Here is a 13,555-nt window from a genome sequence, read left to right on the forward strand (position 1 = left end):
AGCACAGCTCCATGCTTTCCTCTTCGTTAGAAGTGAAATGTACACATTTTCATCTCATTGCCACCTCCGTGTCTATCTCCTCGTGGTTAGTGTCTGCCCTGCTACTGTCTGTCTCCCATGGTCAGTGCCTGTCCTGCGATTGGCTGTCTCCCATGATCAATGCCTGTCCTGCGATTGGCTAGCTCCTGTGGTCAGTGTCTGTCCTGCGATTGGCCATCTCCCATGGTCAGTGCCTGTCCTGCGATTGGATATCTCCTATGGTCAGTGCCTGTCCTGCGATTGGCCATCTCCCATGGTCAGTGCCTGTCCTGCGATTAGCTAGCTCCCATGGTCAGTGCCTCTCCTGCGATTAGCTAGCTCCCATGGTCAGTGCCTCTCCTGCGATTGGCTAGCTCCTGTGGTCATTGTCTATCCTGCGATTGGCTATCTCCCATGGTCAGTATCTGTCCTGCGATTGGCTGTCTCCCATGGTCAGTGCCTGTCCTGCGATTGACTGTGTCCCATGGTCAGTGCCTGTCCTGCGATTGGCTAGCTCCTGTGGTCAGTGCCTGTCCTGTGATTGGCTGTCTCCCATGGTCAGTATCTGTCCTGCGATTGGTTGTCTTTCATGGTCAGTGCCTGTCCTGCGATTAGCTAGCTCCCATGGTCAGTGCCTCTCCTGCAATTGGCTAGCTCCTGTGGTCATTGTCTATCCTGCGATTGGCTATCTCCCATGGTCAGTGTCTGTCCTGCGATTGGCCGTCTCCCATGGTCAGTGCCTGTCCTGTGATTGGCTAGCTCCTGTGGTCAGTGCCTCTCCTGCGATTGGCTAGCTCCTGTGGTCATTGTCTATCCTGCGATTGGCTATTTCCCATGGTCAGTGTCTGTCCTGCGATTGGCTATCTCCCATGGTCAGTATCTGTCCTGCGATTGGCTAGCTCCCATGGTCAGTGCCTTTCCTGCGATTGGCTAGCTCCCGTGGATCAGTGCCTGTCCTGCGATTGGCTAGCTCCTGTGGTCAGTGTCTATCCTGCGATTGGCTATCTCCCATGGTCACTGTCTGTCCGGCGATTGGGTAGCTCCTGTGGTCAGTGCCTGTCCTGCGATTGGCGACCTCCTGTGGTCAATGCCCCCCCTCCCCCACCCCGCCTACCTTGCGGCTCTCTCCTCTGCATAATACTGTTCTGACTGCTCTCTCCTCTCTGGCCGTTCCTGCTCCTTACTCATTAGTCTATATAATTAAAAGTCTTGTGACTAACATTCACACATTAAATGCGACAGCCGATACATTTAACGTGAGAATGAGCTATTTGTAAGATGCAAAATAAATTATCCATCGGACTTTTGTGATTGGCTCAAATAACCACTATCTGTCAAGTTAATGATACTGTTTCACTCAAAATGTTGAAGTAATCCTTCATAAAACAAGGATGAAAAACCACATAAGGAGAACACAACATTACTAAGAATTTCTACATATCCCAGTTACTTATGGATAGGCTAATGTCCTGATATATAGACAGCGTACGCCATTCACATTGGGCAGTTTAGTGGCATGGTGTGTTAGTAAACCAACATGCCATCCACGATGTTAGGCATAGGTCACATAACTCTTTGTATGATAAGTGCTTAATCTCAGTTAGGTTGCAAAGGATGAGAGGACAAGTCAACCTCCTTCATACATCTCCTAGTGGCTGACTGCTGAGTATCACTGCTGGAACATCGGATCCTTCATTGAAACATCTGTGAACTCATGTGGAAGCGAGTCATCCTCGTTCGAGGGACCGCCCATGATGATGATGATCACGGGAAGAAAAATGCATGGCTATCTTCTTGACTTCCTCTCGAAAATGGCAGCTTGTCACCCATAATATAAGGGGTTATTTTTCTGTTCTTTAACATTCCATGCGTGCATGTTTGGGAAAGGACAATGAAATTTAATGTTGGAACAGAAATGCAATAAAATTCCATTCAAACTACTGTGGAGAGCTGAGGAGCACAATTAAAATCAATCTGGATACCCAATCAGACAGCGGTATATAATGGCTGGATTCAGTAGTTTAACTGATGGGCCTTGTTCTCCCGAACATGTCATTAGAAGTGATGGTAGCTCAGTGGTGACCAATGTACGCCCGAGGTCAGGACAAAAATGGCCATGAACATGAAGGGGGAATCAAATTCAATTGAACTCCACAAATGGAATTGAATTGGACTTCCCTGTGTAAGCAGAGTGTATGAAAGCAGCAATGCCTCTGTTTGGTAATTACAGTTCAGATTTTGGATTCCCCCTCGGGAGATGCTGATTACTTTATTATGAGAGTAATGTTTGTACACCAAACAACAGTCGCCTTGTCGTGGTAATGGCTGCCTGGAAAACTCGCATCATCTGTTCTCATGGGGTTAATGAGATTTAAACAAGGAGGGGTTGTTATTGGCGACTAATGATGCAGTGCCACAAGGAAGTAATGATCAATGAATGCAGATGTTCTAATGAGATTTAGGAATCGCCTAAAAATCTTCACTTGACACATAGGTTTTGCCTAGAGACTCAATTATCCTGTTTTCTAGTTTAAATTAAAGAGACCTCATTATTCACGCTCTCATGTCCTTGCTAGTGTTAGATGGATAATGCTATCCAATTCTCTTTAATTAAGCCCTATGATAATCAATATATCCTTTTGTATATTGTTGTGCAAATTAATCCATGTTAACATTACAGTAAATACAGCTGTTTTACGGAATAATGTTAGGAAGGAGCAAGATACAATTAAACAGATGAAAAGTTTTAGAATGGAAGTACTGGAGCTGCTTATTTTCAAAATGCCAGATTGCTTCATCATCAATTCTCGGTGATTCTTCATTCAAATGATGCGGATTCGGTGCTGGCCCTCTTTACTGCAGTATTCAGTTGGATAGCCTGCTCCAAAACTGTAATAGGGCTCCTTAGAGTTATTTCCGGATTCTTTTACTATAGAACATATTATAAAAATCCTTGTAATCTTGTGAAGCCCAGTAAGATCATTGGTGTGTGGGGTTGGGGCGGGGGGGGGAGGAAGGGGCGGAGGGGGGTGAGGGGAGGGGAGGGGAGAGGGGATGGTTGATGGGTAAAAAGAATGCTGGAAATCTGAAATAGAAGCAGTACTTTTTTTTATTCATTCACGGGATGTGGGCGTCGCTGGCAAAGCCAACATTTATTGCCCATCCCTATTTGCCCTTGAGAAGGTGGTGGTGAGCCATCTCCTTGACAACTGAGTGGCTTGCTAGGCCATTTCAGAGGGAAGTTAAGAGTCAACCAACCACATTGCTGTGGGTCTGGAGTCACAAATAGGCCAGACTGGGTAAGGGCGGCAGATTTCCCGCCCTAACGGACATGAGTGAACCAGATGGGTTTTTAATGATACGCCGGTAGTTACATGGTCACCTTTACTGATACTCAATTTACATTCCAGATTTATTTAGCTGAATTGAAATTCCCCAGCTGCCGAGGTGGGATTTTGAGTCTTGTCTCCGGCACATTCGTCCCAGCCCCTGGATCATTAGTCCAGTAACATAACCAATCTACTGCCATTCCCTGAAACAAAGTAGGTTTTTCAGCTTCGGAAAGGGAAAGATGGGTTCACATTTCAAAGTGGAAGCTTTGCGGCAGAATTGGTCCGGTGGACCTGGTGGATTGGTCCAAACAGCAAGGGAAGGAGAGAAGAAGAGATTCAGAGCAGGAGTCCAGACATGTTACTTTTACTTTAACAAGAAGTTAGTGCATTTAATAATGCATAAATATACAGTAAAGTTGTACGATATTGCGTGGGAGACTTAGCTAGAATATTGGTGTTGAGCTGGATAATTGTTGAATAAAAGGTCTAGTTCAGGGTGGAGAAATTGGTCTCCTTTGCACCTCCCATTGGCGCCTCCAGCAAGAGTACCGATGCCCGCGAACTTGCCTTGCAGGTTAGCGCCGCCGGTAACTCCAAACGCCACAAACGCCTGCGCCCCGGAGATTGTGATGTCATACAGTGCGCAGAGTCCCGGTACTGCCCCAGATGCGAATTTCGGTTCCGCCCCCTGCAGCTTCGGCGGGCGTCAACACCGGCAGCTGCAAGAGGGGTTGTAAGGTCAGCCGGACGCTAGGGGAGCGGTATTTAAAGGGATTGCCGGTGAGGTTAGTGACAAAATGTTCAAGAGCCCTTGTTGACTTCTACTGCTCACGGGTTTGCAGAGCCGTTGAGTTGTGAGTGGTTTTGCCAGTCATGTGATGTTCACAATAAAACCCCAGTCAATTGGGTCTAGGTCATCCACGATGAGGTATGCAGTTGTGAGCCTGGTGGATGAACTGGCAATGTCTAGTGTGATTGTTAAACCTTTGTCAATAAACCAACTAGTTCTTAACAGCAATGTGTTGCTATGAATTCTTAAGCAAAGAACCCATGAAGCAAATACATTACAGGTAGGGGGCACAATCTTAAAATTAGAGCTAAGTAATACAAGAGTGAAATGAAGAAGCACTTCTTCACATAAAGGGTAGGAGGGGGTGATGTGGGATGCACTCTCCCAAAAAGCTGTGGTTACAGGGAGATCAATTGACATATTCAAGACTGAGATGGACAGACTTCTGTTTGGTAAGGGTATGAAAGGATAATGGGGATATGGTAGTGTAGTGATTATCTTACTGGACTAATAATCCCGAGAAGGTGAGTCAAATCCCGCCATGGCAGTTTGAGAATTTGAATTCAGTTTATAACATTTTTATTCTATTAAGTATCTGAAGGAAAAGCTTTGCAGGGCTACGGTAAAAGTGCGGGGGAGTGGGACTAGCTGAGAGTCGGCACGGGCTCGACGGGCCGAATGGCCTCCTTCCATGCTAGAACCATTGTATGATTGTGTGCTATGGATCAAAGGCAGGTAAATGGAGCTGAGGTGTAGGATAGCCATGATATAATTAAATGCCAGAACCGACTCGAGGGGCTGAATGGCCTGCTCTTGTTTGTATGTTCCTGTGTACCTTAATACTGTGGCCATGTTTAAAGACTTTAAGACAGTCGATGATTGTTAAAATTTCAGGATGATTAATAATTATGTTCGACGTCTAATATAAGTTGACGATTCAGTTGTCCATTGAATTGTATTTCAATATCTTTTTAGTCCTTTTTATATTGTTCAAAATGATTACTTGTGTGGGTTCAGCTGTAAACATTACATTAGTGACAAAAGTATTCTAAATTTAATTTTACACAAAGATATTTCTTCATACTCAGGGTCAATAGTTATTGGTTAATTAATAACGATTGTATGACTAATAAAAATTGATTTGCAGACTTTTTTCCCGAAGTAAATGTAATGAGAGCGACTAGAATTAGGAAGGCAAAGTGATGGATGACAGGACCAGAGCTGGAAATATTTGATTACTTGATACTTCATGTGTGTTAATTGACAAGCAAGTTGATGTACACAACTAGAAATTATATGGCTAATCATTTTATATTTTGATTCATTCTCCGTTAAGAAGGTAGTTGAGGTTTATTAGGTATGCATTCATAATTGTCACAAATACACTTATGAAAGACTAACTGCCTTGTGAACACCCTCCTTACAATTGTCTGGATCAAGAAGCAATAGAATGAAATGGTTATTGCAGAGTGCAGTATCGAGTATAATTCTGGTATGCCCTGGTTTATACTTGATGGTGCAAATAATGCAGCCTGTGCCTGAGGTAGATTCTCTAGACTCTCCAATCATCGGTACTGACAAGATCTGCTTCATTGAGATGTATAAAATTATGCGGGGCCTGGATAGAGTGGATAGGAAGGACCTAGTTCCCTTAGCAGAGGGGTCAGCACCATTTAAAGTAATTGATAGGAGGTTTAGAGGGGATTTGAGGAGAAGTTTCTTCTGGAACTCACTGCCTGAAAGGGTGGTCGAGGCAGAAACCCTCACCACATTTAAGAGGTACTTGGATGTGCACTTGAAGTGCCGTAACCTACAGGGCTATGGACCAAGAGCTGGAAAGTGGGATTAGGCTGGATAGTTCTTTGTGCAGACACGATGACACAAAATGGCTTCCTTCCATGCTGTAAATTTCTATGATTCTATGGTTCACGTTTTGGTCTGGATTGACCAGCATCAGGAGCAGTAACGATGAAGAGCTAATCACATTTTTTAATTTCATAATATGTGAAGCGCCTTGGAACATTTCACTATATTAAAGGCGCTATGTAAATACAAGTTGTTGTTGTTGATCAATGTGGTGAGGCTTTTTTCACTTGACATGTGTGCACTTTCCTTCAGTGCATCAGGGCTTATACAGGTTGAATCTCCCTTATCCAGAACTCTCTTTTCCGGAACCACCCCTCATCCAGAACCATTCCCGGCCACAGGGTGTTGAATGCGCAGAACTCCGACATGAACAAATTGAAGTCCTTCCTCACTGCCAACCCCCGCAATCGCTGGCCTGACCCCGCGATCCACCGCCCCCCGCCCCATGATCTCTCGGCTGCACTCTCAGCCCCAAGCCAGCCAACCCCGATAGACCCTTGCTCAGTACCTGTACCATCCAATTTAACGTGACCACCTCTCATCCGGGAAAAATCCCTTATACAGAGGGTTCCGGATAAGGAAGGTTCAACCTGCATTCAGAAAAAGCCTTTCCCGTATTACTTTGCAAAACTTGGATAAAGTTGTTGAGGAATTGGCAGCACGTATCCTGAATACGCCACACTTTTCCTTCTGTTGCCCAATGAGCCAGGAGGCTGCTCACGATTGTTCTTCCCTTTTGATCAAACTCCTCCGACTGATTCCTTTACAAACTGTGTGCGGAACCTGAGCACCATCAGAATGGTTCGGTCGGGTTGAGAACATGATCAGCTGCATTGGCAGAGCATGCACCAGAACTGTCAGACAGTCACACCTGCCACAGAGATGTAAGCACCTGAGGTAACTGGCTCTTTGTCTTCCTTGTGCAGGCTGTGTTTTGTGAAGCTGAAACTGTTGCTGTTGGCGATAGAATATAAATCGGACACGAGGGAAAGCAGGTGAGTGTCGCAGTCTTAACTCTGAATTGTGAGAATTAATTGCGTCATCCTAATGGAGTAAACAGTCAAGAGAACACTAAAAGTTGACAATGGCATTCAGAAATTGACAGAGACTCAGCATCTTCCAACCCCATTTCACACTGGCAGCTTAAATCTGATTAGAAGCCCATTAATGTCATATATCGCAGCGGCCATGTTGGTTGCAGAGTCAATGGTCGAGGTGAAGAAAGCATTTCAAAAAAGGGACTGTCCGATTGATATAAGTCCTGTGATCTCTAGCTCTCGTGACGTGTATCCTTCACTCTTTGAGACTTGGTTCTTCCCAGGCCATGTGAGTAAAAAAGCTAATCACATTGGGTCATGGGCACGGCAAGAAATGTCCTTTATATACACAGGGAGTGTGAGAGTATTGGTCTGATCATTGCCTTTCCAATGGGCAGGGGTGAAAACTGGAAGACAACCAACAGGACATCAAACACCGAAACATTTCTTCAAATGTCACTAAATGTCAAGTTTGTCGGCTTTATCAATATCAAACTCCGCGGTTTAATTGCTACCCCAGGAACATCTCATTAATGCAACATACTTGTTTGGACAGGCAGATATTAAGTCATTTTTTTGTTTACAAAAATATATCATTTTTATCCCCTTTGAAAAGCCTGACAAATGCATCTTAAAAACGTGAAGAAAAATAGATAATGAGGATGAAGTGGCACTAGCCACTCACCAATGACTGATTCTGTTTATTACATATTGTGCAGAGATACAAATCACTACAGTGGGAGATAGGGTAGAAAGGTCAGGGCTCCGGTGATGAGTGGACAATTTCAGGCTCGAGGGGCCATTTGGCCCACTCCTACTCCTCATTCTTAGTTCTTTACACCTACCACTGGTTGGCATTCAGGGAAAAGGAGTATCCAAAGGCTGACAGCAGTGTTGTTTTGTCATTGCAGCCAATGTACAATGTTGTTTCATGCTGGCACTGGCCCCAGTTATCACCAATGGGAATATCATCAACTTTTCGCCAATGCAACTGTTGGTCAACCATTTTCATCTAGAATATAAGGGATCTGAGCAAGATTAATTAGTAATGCTTAACATTCTTCAAATTTACCATCATTTTAATCAGAAATGCCCTTACATTTCAAAGCCACTGTCTATAGATGCTCATTTAGTTCCCATTGGGCCCTTGATTGAAAGTAACATGTGCCTTCCAGGCATTATTGGTAATGTTGAAGGTTGCTCTTTTCCCACTCTCTCCAACTCTTTGTAGAAGTAAATAAAGTTGGTAAGTTTTTCTGCTCTCCTCTCCCTCCGGATGTTGAACTGCAGTAAGCCAGCCCTTCCCTCCTCTTCCTGGGCTGGTCTCAGGGCTCACTCTCGGCCTTCCAGACAGGGTAATGTTGAAGGTTATGGGATGCATTCATGACCAGGAGGTTCTTGTTCAATAGCAATCAATATGTAATTGGCTTGGAACAAGTGATCCTCACCGGCCAAAGACAATATTACAGTGCTCTGTGAGTGTACCCCACCCAGTGCCAGCGTACACCCCACTCAGTGTACCCACACCCCACCTAGTGAACCTACCCCACATTCAGTGTGCCCACACCCAGTGTACCCACAAGACACCCAGTGTACCCACACCCCACCCAATGTACCTACCCCATACCCAGTGTACCCCACCCAGTGTACCCACACCCCACCCAGTGTACCTATCTCACACCCAGTGTACCTACACCCAGTGTACCCACACCCAGTGTACCCACACCACACCCAGTGTACCTACACCCAGAGTACCCACACCACATCCAGTGTACCTACACCCAGTGGACCTACACCACACCCAGTGTACCTACATCAAACCTAGTGTACACCACACCCAATGCACACCCCATCTAGTGTACCCACACCCAGTGTACCCACACCACACCCAGTGTACCCACACCCAGTGTACCCACACCACACCCAGTATACCTACACCCAGTGTACCCACACCACACCCAGTGTACCTACACCCAGTGTACCCACACCACACCCAGTGTACACCCCACCCAGTGTACCTACACCATACCCAGTGTACACCACACCCAGTGTACATACACCACAGCCAGTGTACACCACACCCAGTGTACCTACACCCAGTGTACCCACACCACACCCAGTGTACCTACACCCAGTGTACCCACACCACACCCAGTGTACCCACACCCAGTGTACCTACACCAGACCCAGTGTACACCACACCCAGTGTACCCACACCCAGTGTACACCACACCCAGTGTACCCACACCCAGTATACCTACACCACACCCAGTGTACCCACACCACACCCAGTGTACACCCCACCCAGTGTACCTACACCACATCCAGTGTACACCACACCCAGTGTACATACACCACAGCCAGTGTACACCACACCCAGTGTACCTACACCCAGTGTACCCACACCACACCCAGTGTACCTACACCCAGTGTACCCACACCACACCCAGTGTACCCACACCCAGTGTACCTACACCAGACCCAGTGTACACCACACCCAGTGTACCCACACCCAGTGTACACCACGCCCAGTGTACCCACACCCAGTATACCTACACCACACCCAGTGTACCTACACCACACCTAGTGCACACCACACCCAGTGTACACCATACCCAGTGTACCCACATCCAGAGTACCCACACCACACCCAATGTACCTACACCACACCCAGTGTACACCACACCCAGTGTACCCACACCACACCCAGTGTACCTACACCACACCCAGTGTACCCACACCCAGTGTACACCACACCCAGTGTACCTACACCACACCCAGTGTACACCACACCCAGTGTACCCACACCACACCCAGTGTACCTACACCACACACGAGCTAATTCAGGCGTACTTCCACTTAACACTGGATTTTAAATGGAAACAAAGGAATGATTTCTCTCATAAGCTGAATGCACTTCAAATCTAGCTGCCCACGAATGTGAAAGGGGATAAATGATGCTGATTTAAACTTATCTGAGACAGTAGAAGCCACTCAATGGAAGCAGCCTCATGTTAAGCAAACGGCTCTTTAATCCAGTCAGTTACACTAAGCAAACACTATTGATTCAAAACTGATCCCAATTGGCAGTATTATGCACCGTACATTTGCAAGAACTTAGATTATGAACCCATCTACAGCTGTGCAAGTGTATTAGGTGCTAAAGTGAGGACAGCCTGCCCAATAGGCCTTCAAATTGGATACATTGTCTGGCAGCAACTGGTTCTGCAGAATTGGTTGAGATAACCATGCTGGCTGCATATTACCACTTAAGCACATCCCATACTGAGTGTGCTAAACTATACCCAAACAAATGCCTGACCAGCCCAATTAGTATTGTATTACAGGATAAGCACCAGTATAGCTTGTGCTCCCAAGCCAGCAGATCTTCAAACACAGTCTTTGGGGCCTCACCAAATCTTTTTTTATTCATTCACGGGATGTGGGCGTTTATTGCCCATCCCTATTTGCACCCGAGAAGGTGGTGGTGAGCCGCCTTCTTGAATAAGTGTCTCGCTAGGCCATTTCAGAGGGCTGTTAAGGGCCAACCACATTGCTGTGGGTCTGGAGTCACATATAGGCCCGACCGGGTAAGGACGGCAGATTTCCTTCCCTAAAGGACATTAATGAACTAGATTGGTTTTTATGACAATCCAGTAGTTTCATGGTCGCCAGCTTTTTATTCCAGATATATTTAATTAACTGAACTTAAATTCCCCAACTGGTGGGATTTGAACTCATGTCTCTGGATCATCAGTCCATGCCTCGGGATTACTGGTCCAGTAACGTAACCACTATGCTGCCGTACCCTACCCATGTCCATGTTCGATCCAGTTTTCTGCAAGCGGGGTCATTAATGGCTCTGCACTGGACAGTTCCCAGGCTGCTGTGTCCATTGTACAGGCAGAATATTAGGCTGCAAGTACTTTGTTTACTAAACACTCTGCAATTCCCTTGAATGCCAGCATTTAAGTGTTCTCAATGCACAGGTGAATACAACCTTTTATTGAAAGAAAATCTCAAAGATAGCCAATTGACGAACTTTAGAACTTTTAAAAATAGCATAGCTTGGCATTTGGTAACTGATCTTAATTTCATTTAAATGTGATATTAACCTTCTACTCAATATTGCATACATTAGACACCAGTAAGACATAATGAAGTGCTCACATGAAGTACTATGTATCAGCCAACACTAATTAGCAAGTTTAATCACCTTCTCACTGTCATTATATGTGTCCAATGCTATACACTAGCCTAATGGAAAATACATTTACTTTCCACTCGATTCCATTAAAAATATGATCGACTGGATTCTAAAGTTTTATAAAGTCTAAATTTGGAGTAATTGGGTAAAAAGTGCATCTTAAGGCTCTTCATTTAAGAAAATGTTGGATGAGCACACACAGCAACCAACCAGCTTAAAGAGGCAAGTCAGGTTAATGTTCAGGTGGGGTCCTTCATTACGGCCTGGCCGTTTTAATGAAAGCTCAGGTCTGAAATGTCTCTCGCTCTTTCAGATGCCGATGGAGCTGCTTCTGCTCTTCCAGCACTTTCTGTTTTTGATTCATTCGTTTTCTTGAAAGTTTGTGGGAGGTTTTGGCAGAGGACAATAGAAGTGGCCATTTAATTTGAGAGCACACGGGGCACATTTAAAAGACTGCCTTGTGTTGGTCTTTATATTGTGTTGATGTGCTGAACAGATGGGAGGAGGGAATAGGGAAGCTCGATGAGCTCCTTGAAGCCAAGATTTATTAAATCTCACAATCAACGTACCCTCGAATTTTTTCAAATTTCCGCACAAGGGCATTTTTTCCTTTTGCAAGCTGGTGAGCCAGCTGCACGGGACCTCCAGACCTCTGTGCAGCCGTGCAGCTTAACCAGAACATTGCTCACAATAATCCTGAACACATCCCAAATGCATCTTACAGTGAAATGCATAAATGCTGTAAAGCAGCCTCGTGTTGGCCAAGGCTCGAGCCAATAGCTATTGGAATGTACAGCGACATTTTCCTAATTTATTCCAACTTTTGCGTTCTTGTTCCGCAGATTTTGCCTTTTTATTTTTTGCGTTTTCTTGTGTTTTGCTACGTTCGTGTTTTTGCAGAAACCAAACTATTTTTGTTTGTTTTATGTTTGCCAAGTTGGACTGTGTCGTTTGCTTTTGTCGCGAGCTATTTGTTTCTACCATGGCGTTTGATCGAAATGTTTTCTTGTTGTTTACAGAGGTGCCAAGTGGTAAAGCTCTCTTCATTTATGTTCCTACCAATCTCAGCCTTCCCCTCAATTCTTTACACTTTCTCGCTTCAGGACACTTTTCCTCCAGAGCTCATCCTTTAACTCTCACCCAGTCAGCAGGATAATACTAAAACACATCAAATAGAACAGTCAACACAAGACATTTATCGTATTTTTTGTTTAAAAAAAAGCTTCTCGTCCTAATTTCTTTGCAGGAAAAAAAAATATTGACACATATTTTTCTAAACGGTCCGTCATTCACAGATTGTGTCTCAGACCATTCCATATTAAAACCTTTGCTGGCATACAGTTTTATTCCTCCCCATTTCAACCCCTCCGTCCCCCATGATGATGTAATGTATGTCAGTCAGCCAAAGTGCTGTTTTGCTGTCTGCTTGTCAAAGTCTTCAACTCATGTCTTTCCCATCGCCTGTCTTCAGATGTCCCTGCATTTAAACAAATAGCTCATGTTGTTTGAGGATTCATTGAAAAGAAAGGGAAAGAAATGAATTGTCACAAATTTAATTTGTTAACTAATTGAAGAGTTTGATGATTTTGTTTTTTAGCAATGATAATTTTAACATGCCCTGATGGTAAATGATCGCATTTCGTACGTACACATTCAATTCAGCAAATGTGGAAATGCATTTTACGGCAGCATTTTTTTTTGCTGTCTCTTTCCAATTTTCCTAGCATCAGCAAGCTTTCTGATTGTCTCCCAGCCCACGATTAAAGACAGACACTTGTCATCTCCCCGCCCCCCTCCGCCTCCCCGCCCCTGTTTGTTGCTTGACATTGAGTGAAATGTTAATGCATGAAGTAAATTAATGTTTTGGCAGTATCCTTTTATCCCAAAGACACCCATTTGAATATTTTTTTTAATTAGTTTTGTTTTCATTTTTTCAAGCGTCGTTTAATCGCTGACCCAACCAGCTTAGTAGCGACTTGCTTACTCTCTCTTCTTTTCATGAATTGCTCCTTCATTTCCCCCACCTCCCCGCCCCCCCCCCCTCCGCCATCCCTCCTCACTCCCCTGCCTTGTGTCTGTCCCTAACCTCCTTGCTTTGTCTGACTCCAAGCTCGTGTGCAGTGGTATATGTACAACAAAAGTAGGGGGGCTTCCGGTCAGTTTGCCGTTCGGCCATCCAGCAGCACTTACTGCAGTCCTTATGCTGGCGTTGTGCCTCTACTTTTGGAGTTGTTTGTTGCTTATTGTTGTTCTGTGTGAGTGTTTGTGTCGGTAGCATGTCATTGCCACAGTGAACTCAGCAGAG

At 44.9% G+C, this 13,555-nt stretch overlaps 1 protein-coding gene across 6 annotated transcripts in view; it reads left to right on the forward strand.

Annotated features, from left to right (window-relative positions):
• kcnma1a (potassium large conductance calcium-activated channel, subfamily M, alpha member 1a) overlaps window positions 1-13,555 on the forward strand; it is a 1,078,477-nt gene that overhangs the window by 862,604 nt on the left and 202,318 nt on the right. For all 6 annotated transcript variants that reach the window (XR_011588354.1, XM_070865680.1, XM_070865679.1 and 3 more), the window contains exon 16: window positions 6,933-7,001. Coding sequence is in view for 5 of the 6 variants with exons in the window: in XM_070865680.1 (XP_070721781.1) it covers window positions 6,933-7,001 (69 nt within the window). In the remaining variant the exon portion in view is untranslated. The remainder of the gene's footprint in view (window positions 1-6,932; window positions 7,002-13,555) is intronic.

The sequence above is a fragment of the Pristiophorus japonicus genome, chromosome 22, assembly GCF_044704955.1.
Source record: "Pristiophorus japonicus isolate sPriJap1 chromosome 22, sPriJap1.hap1, whole genome shotgun sequence".
Classification (NCBI taxonomy): Eukaryota; Metazoa; Chordata; class Chondrichthyes; family Pristiophoridae; genus Pristiophorus; species Pristiophorus japonicus.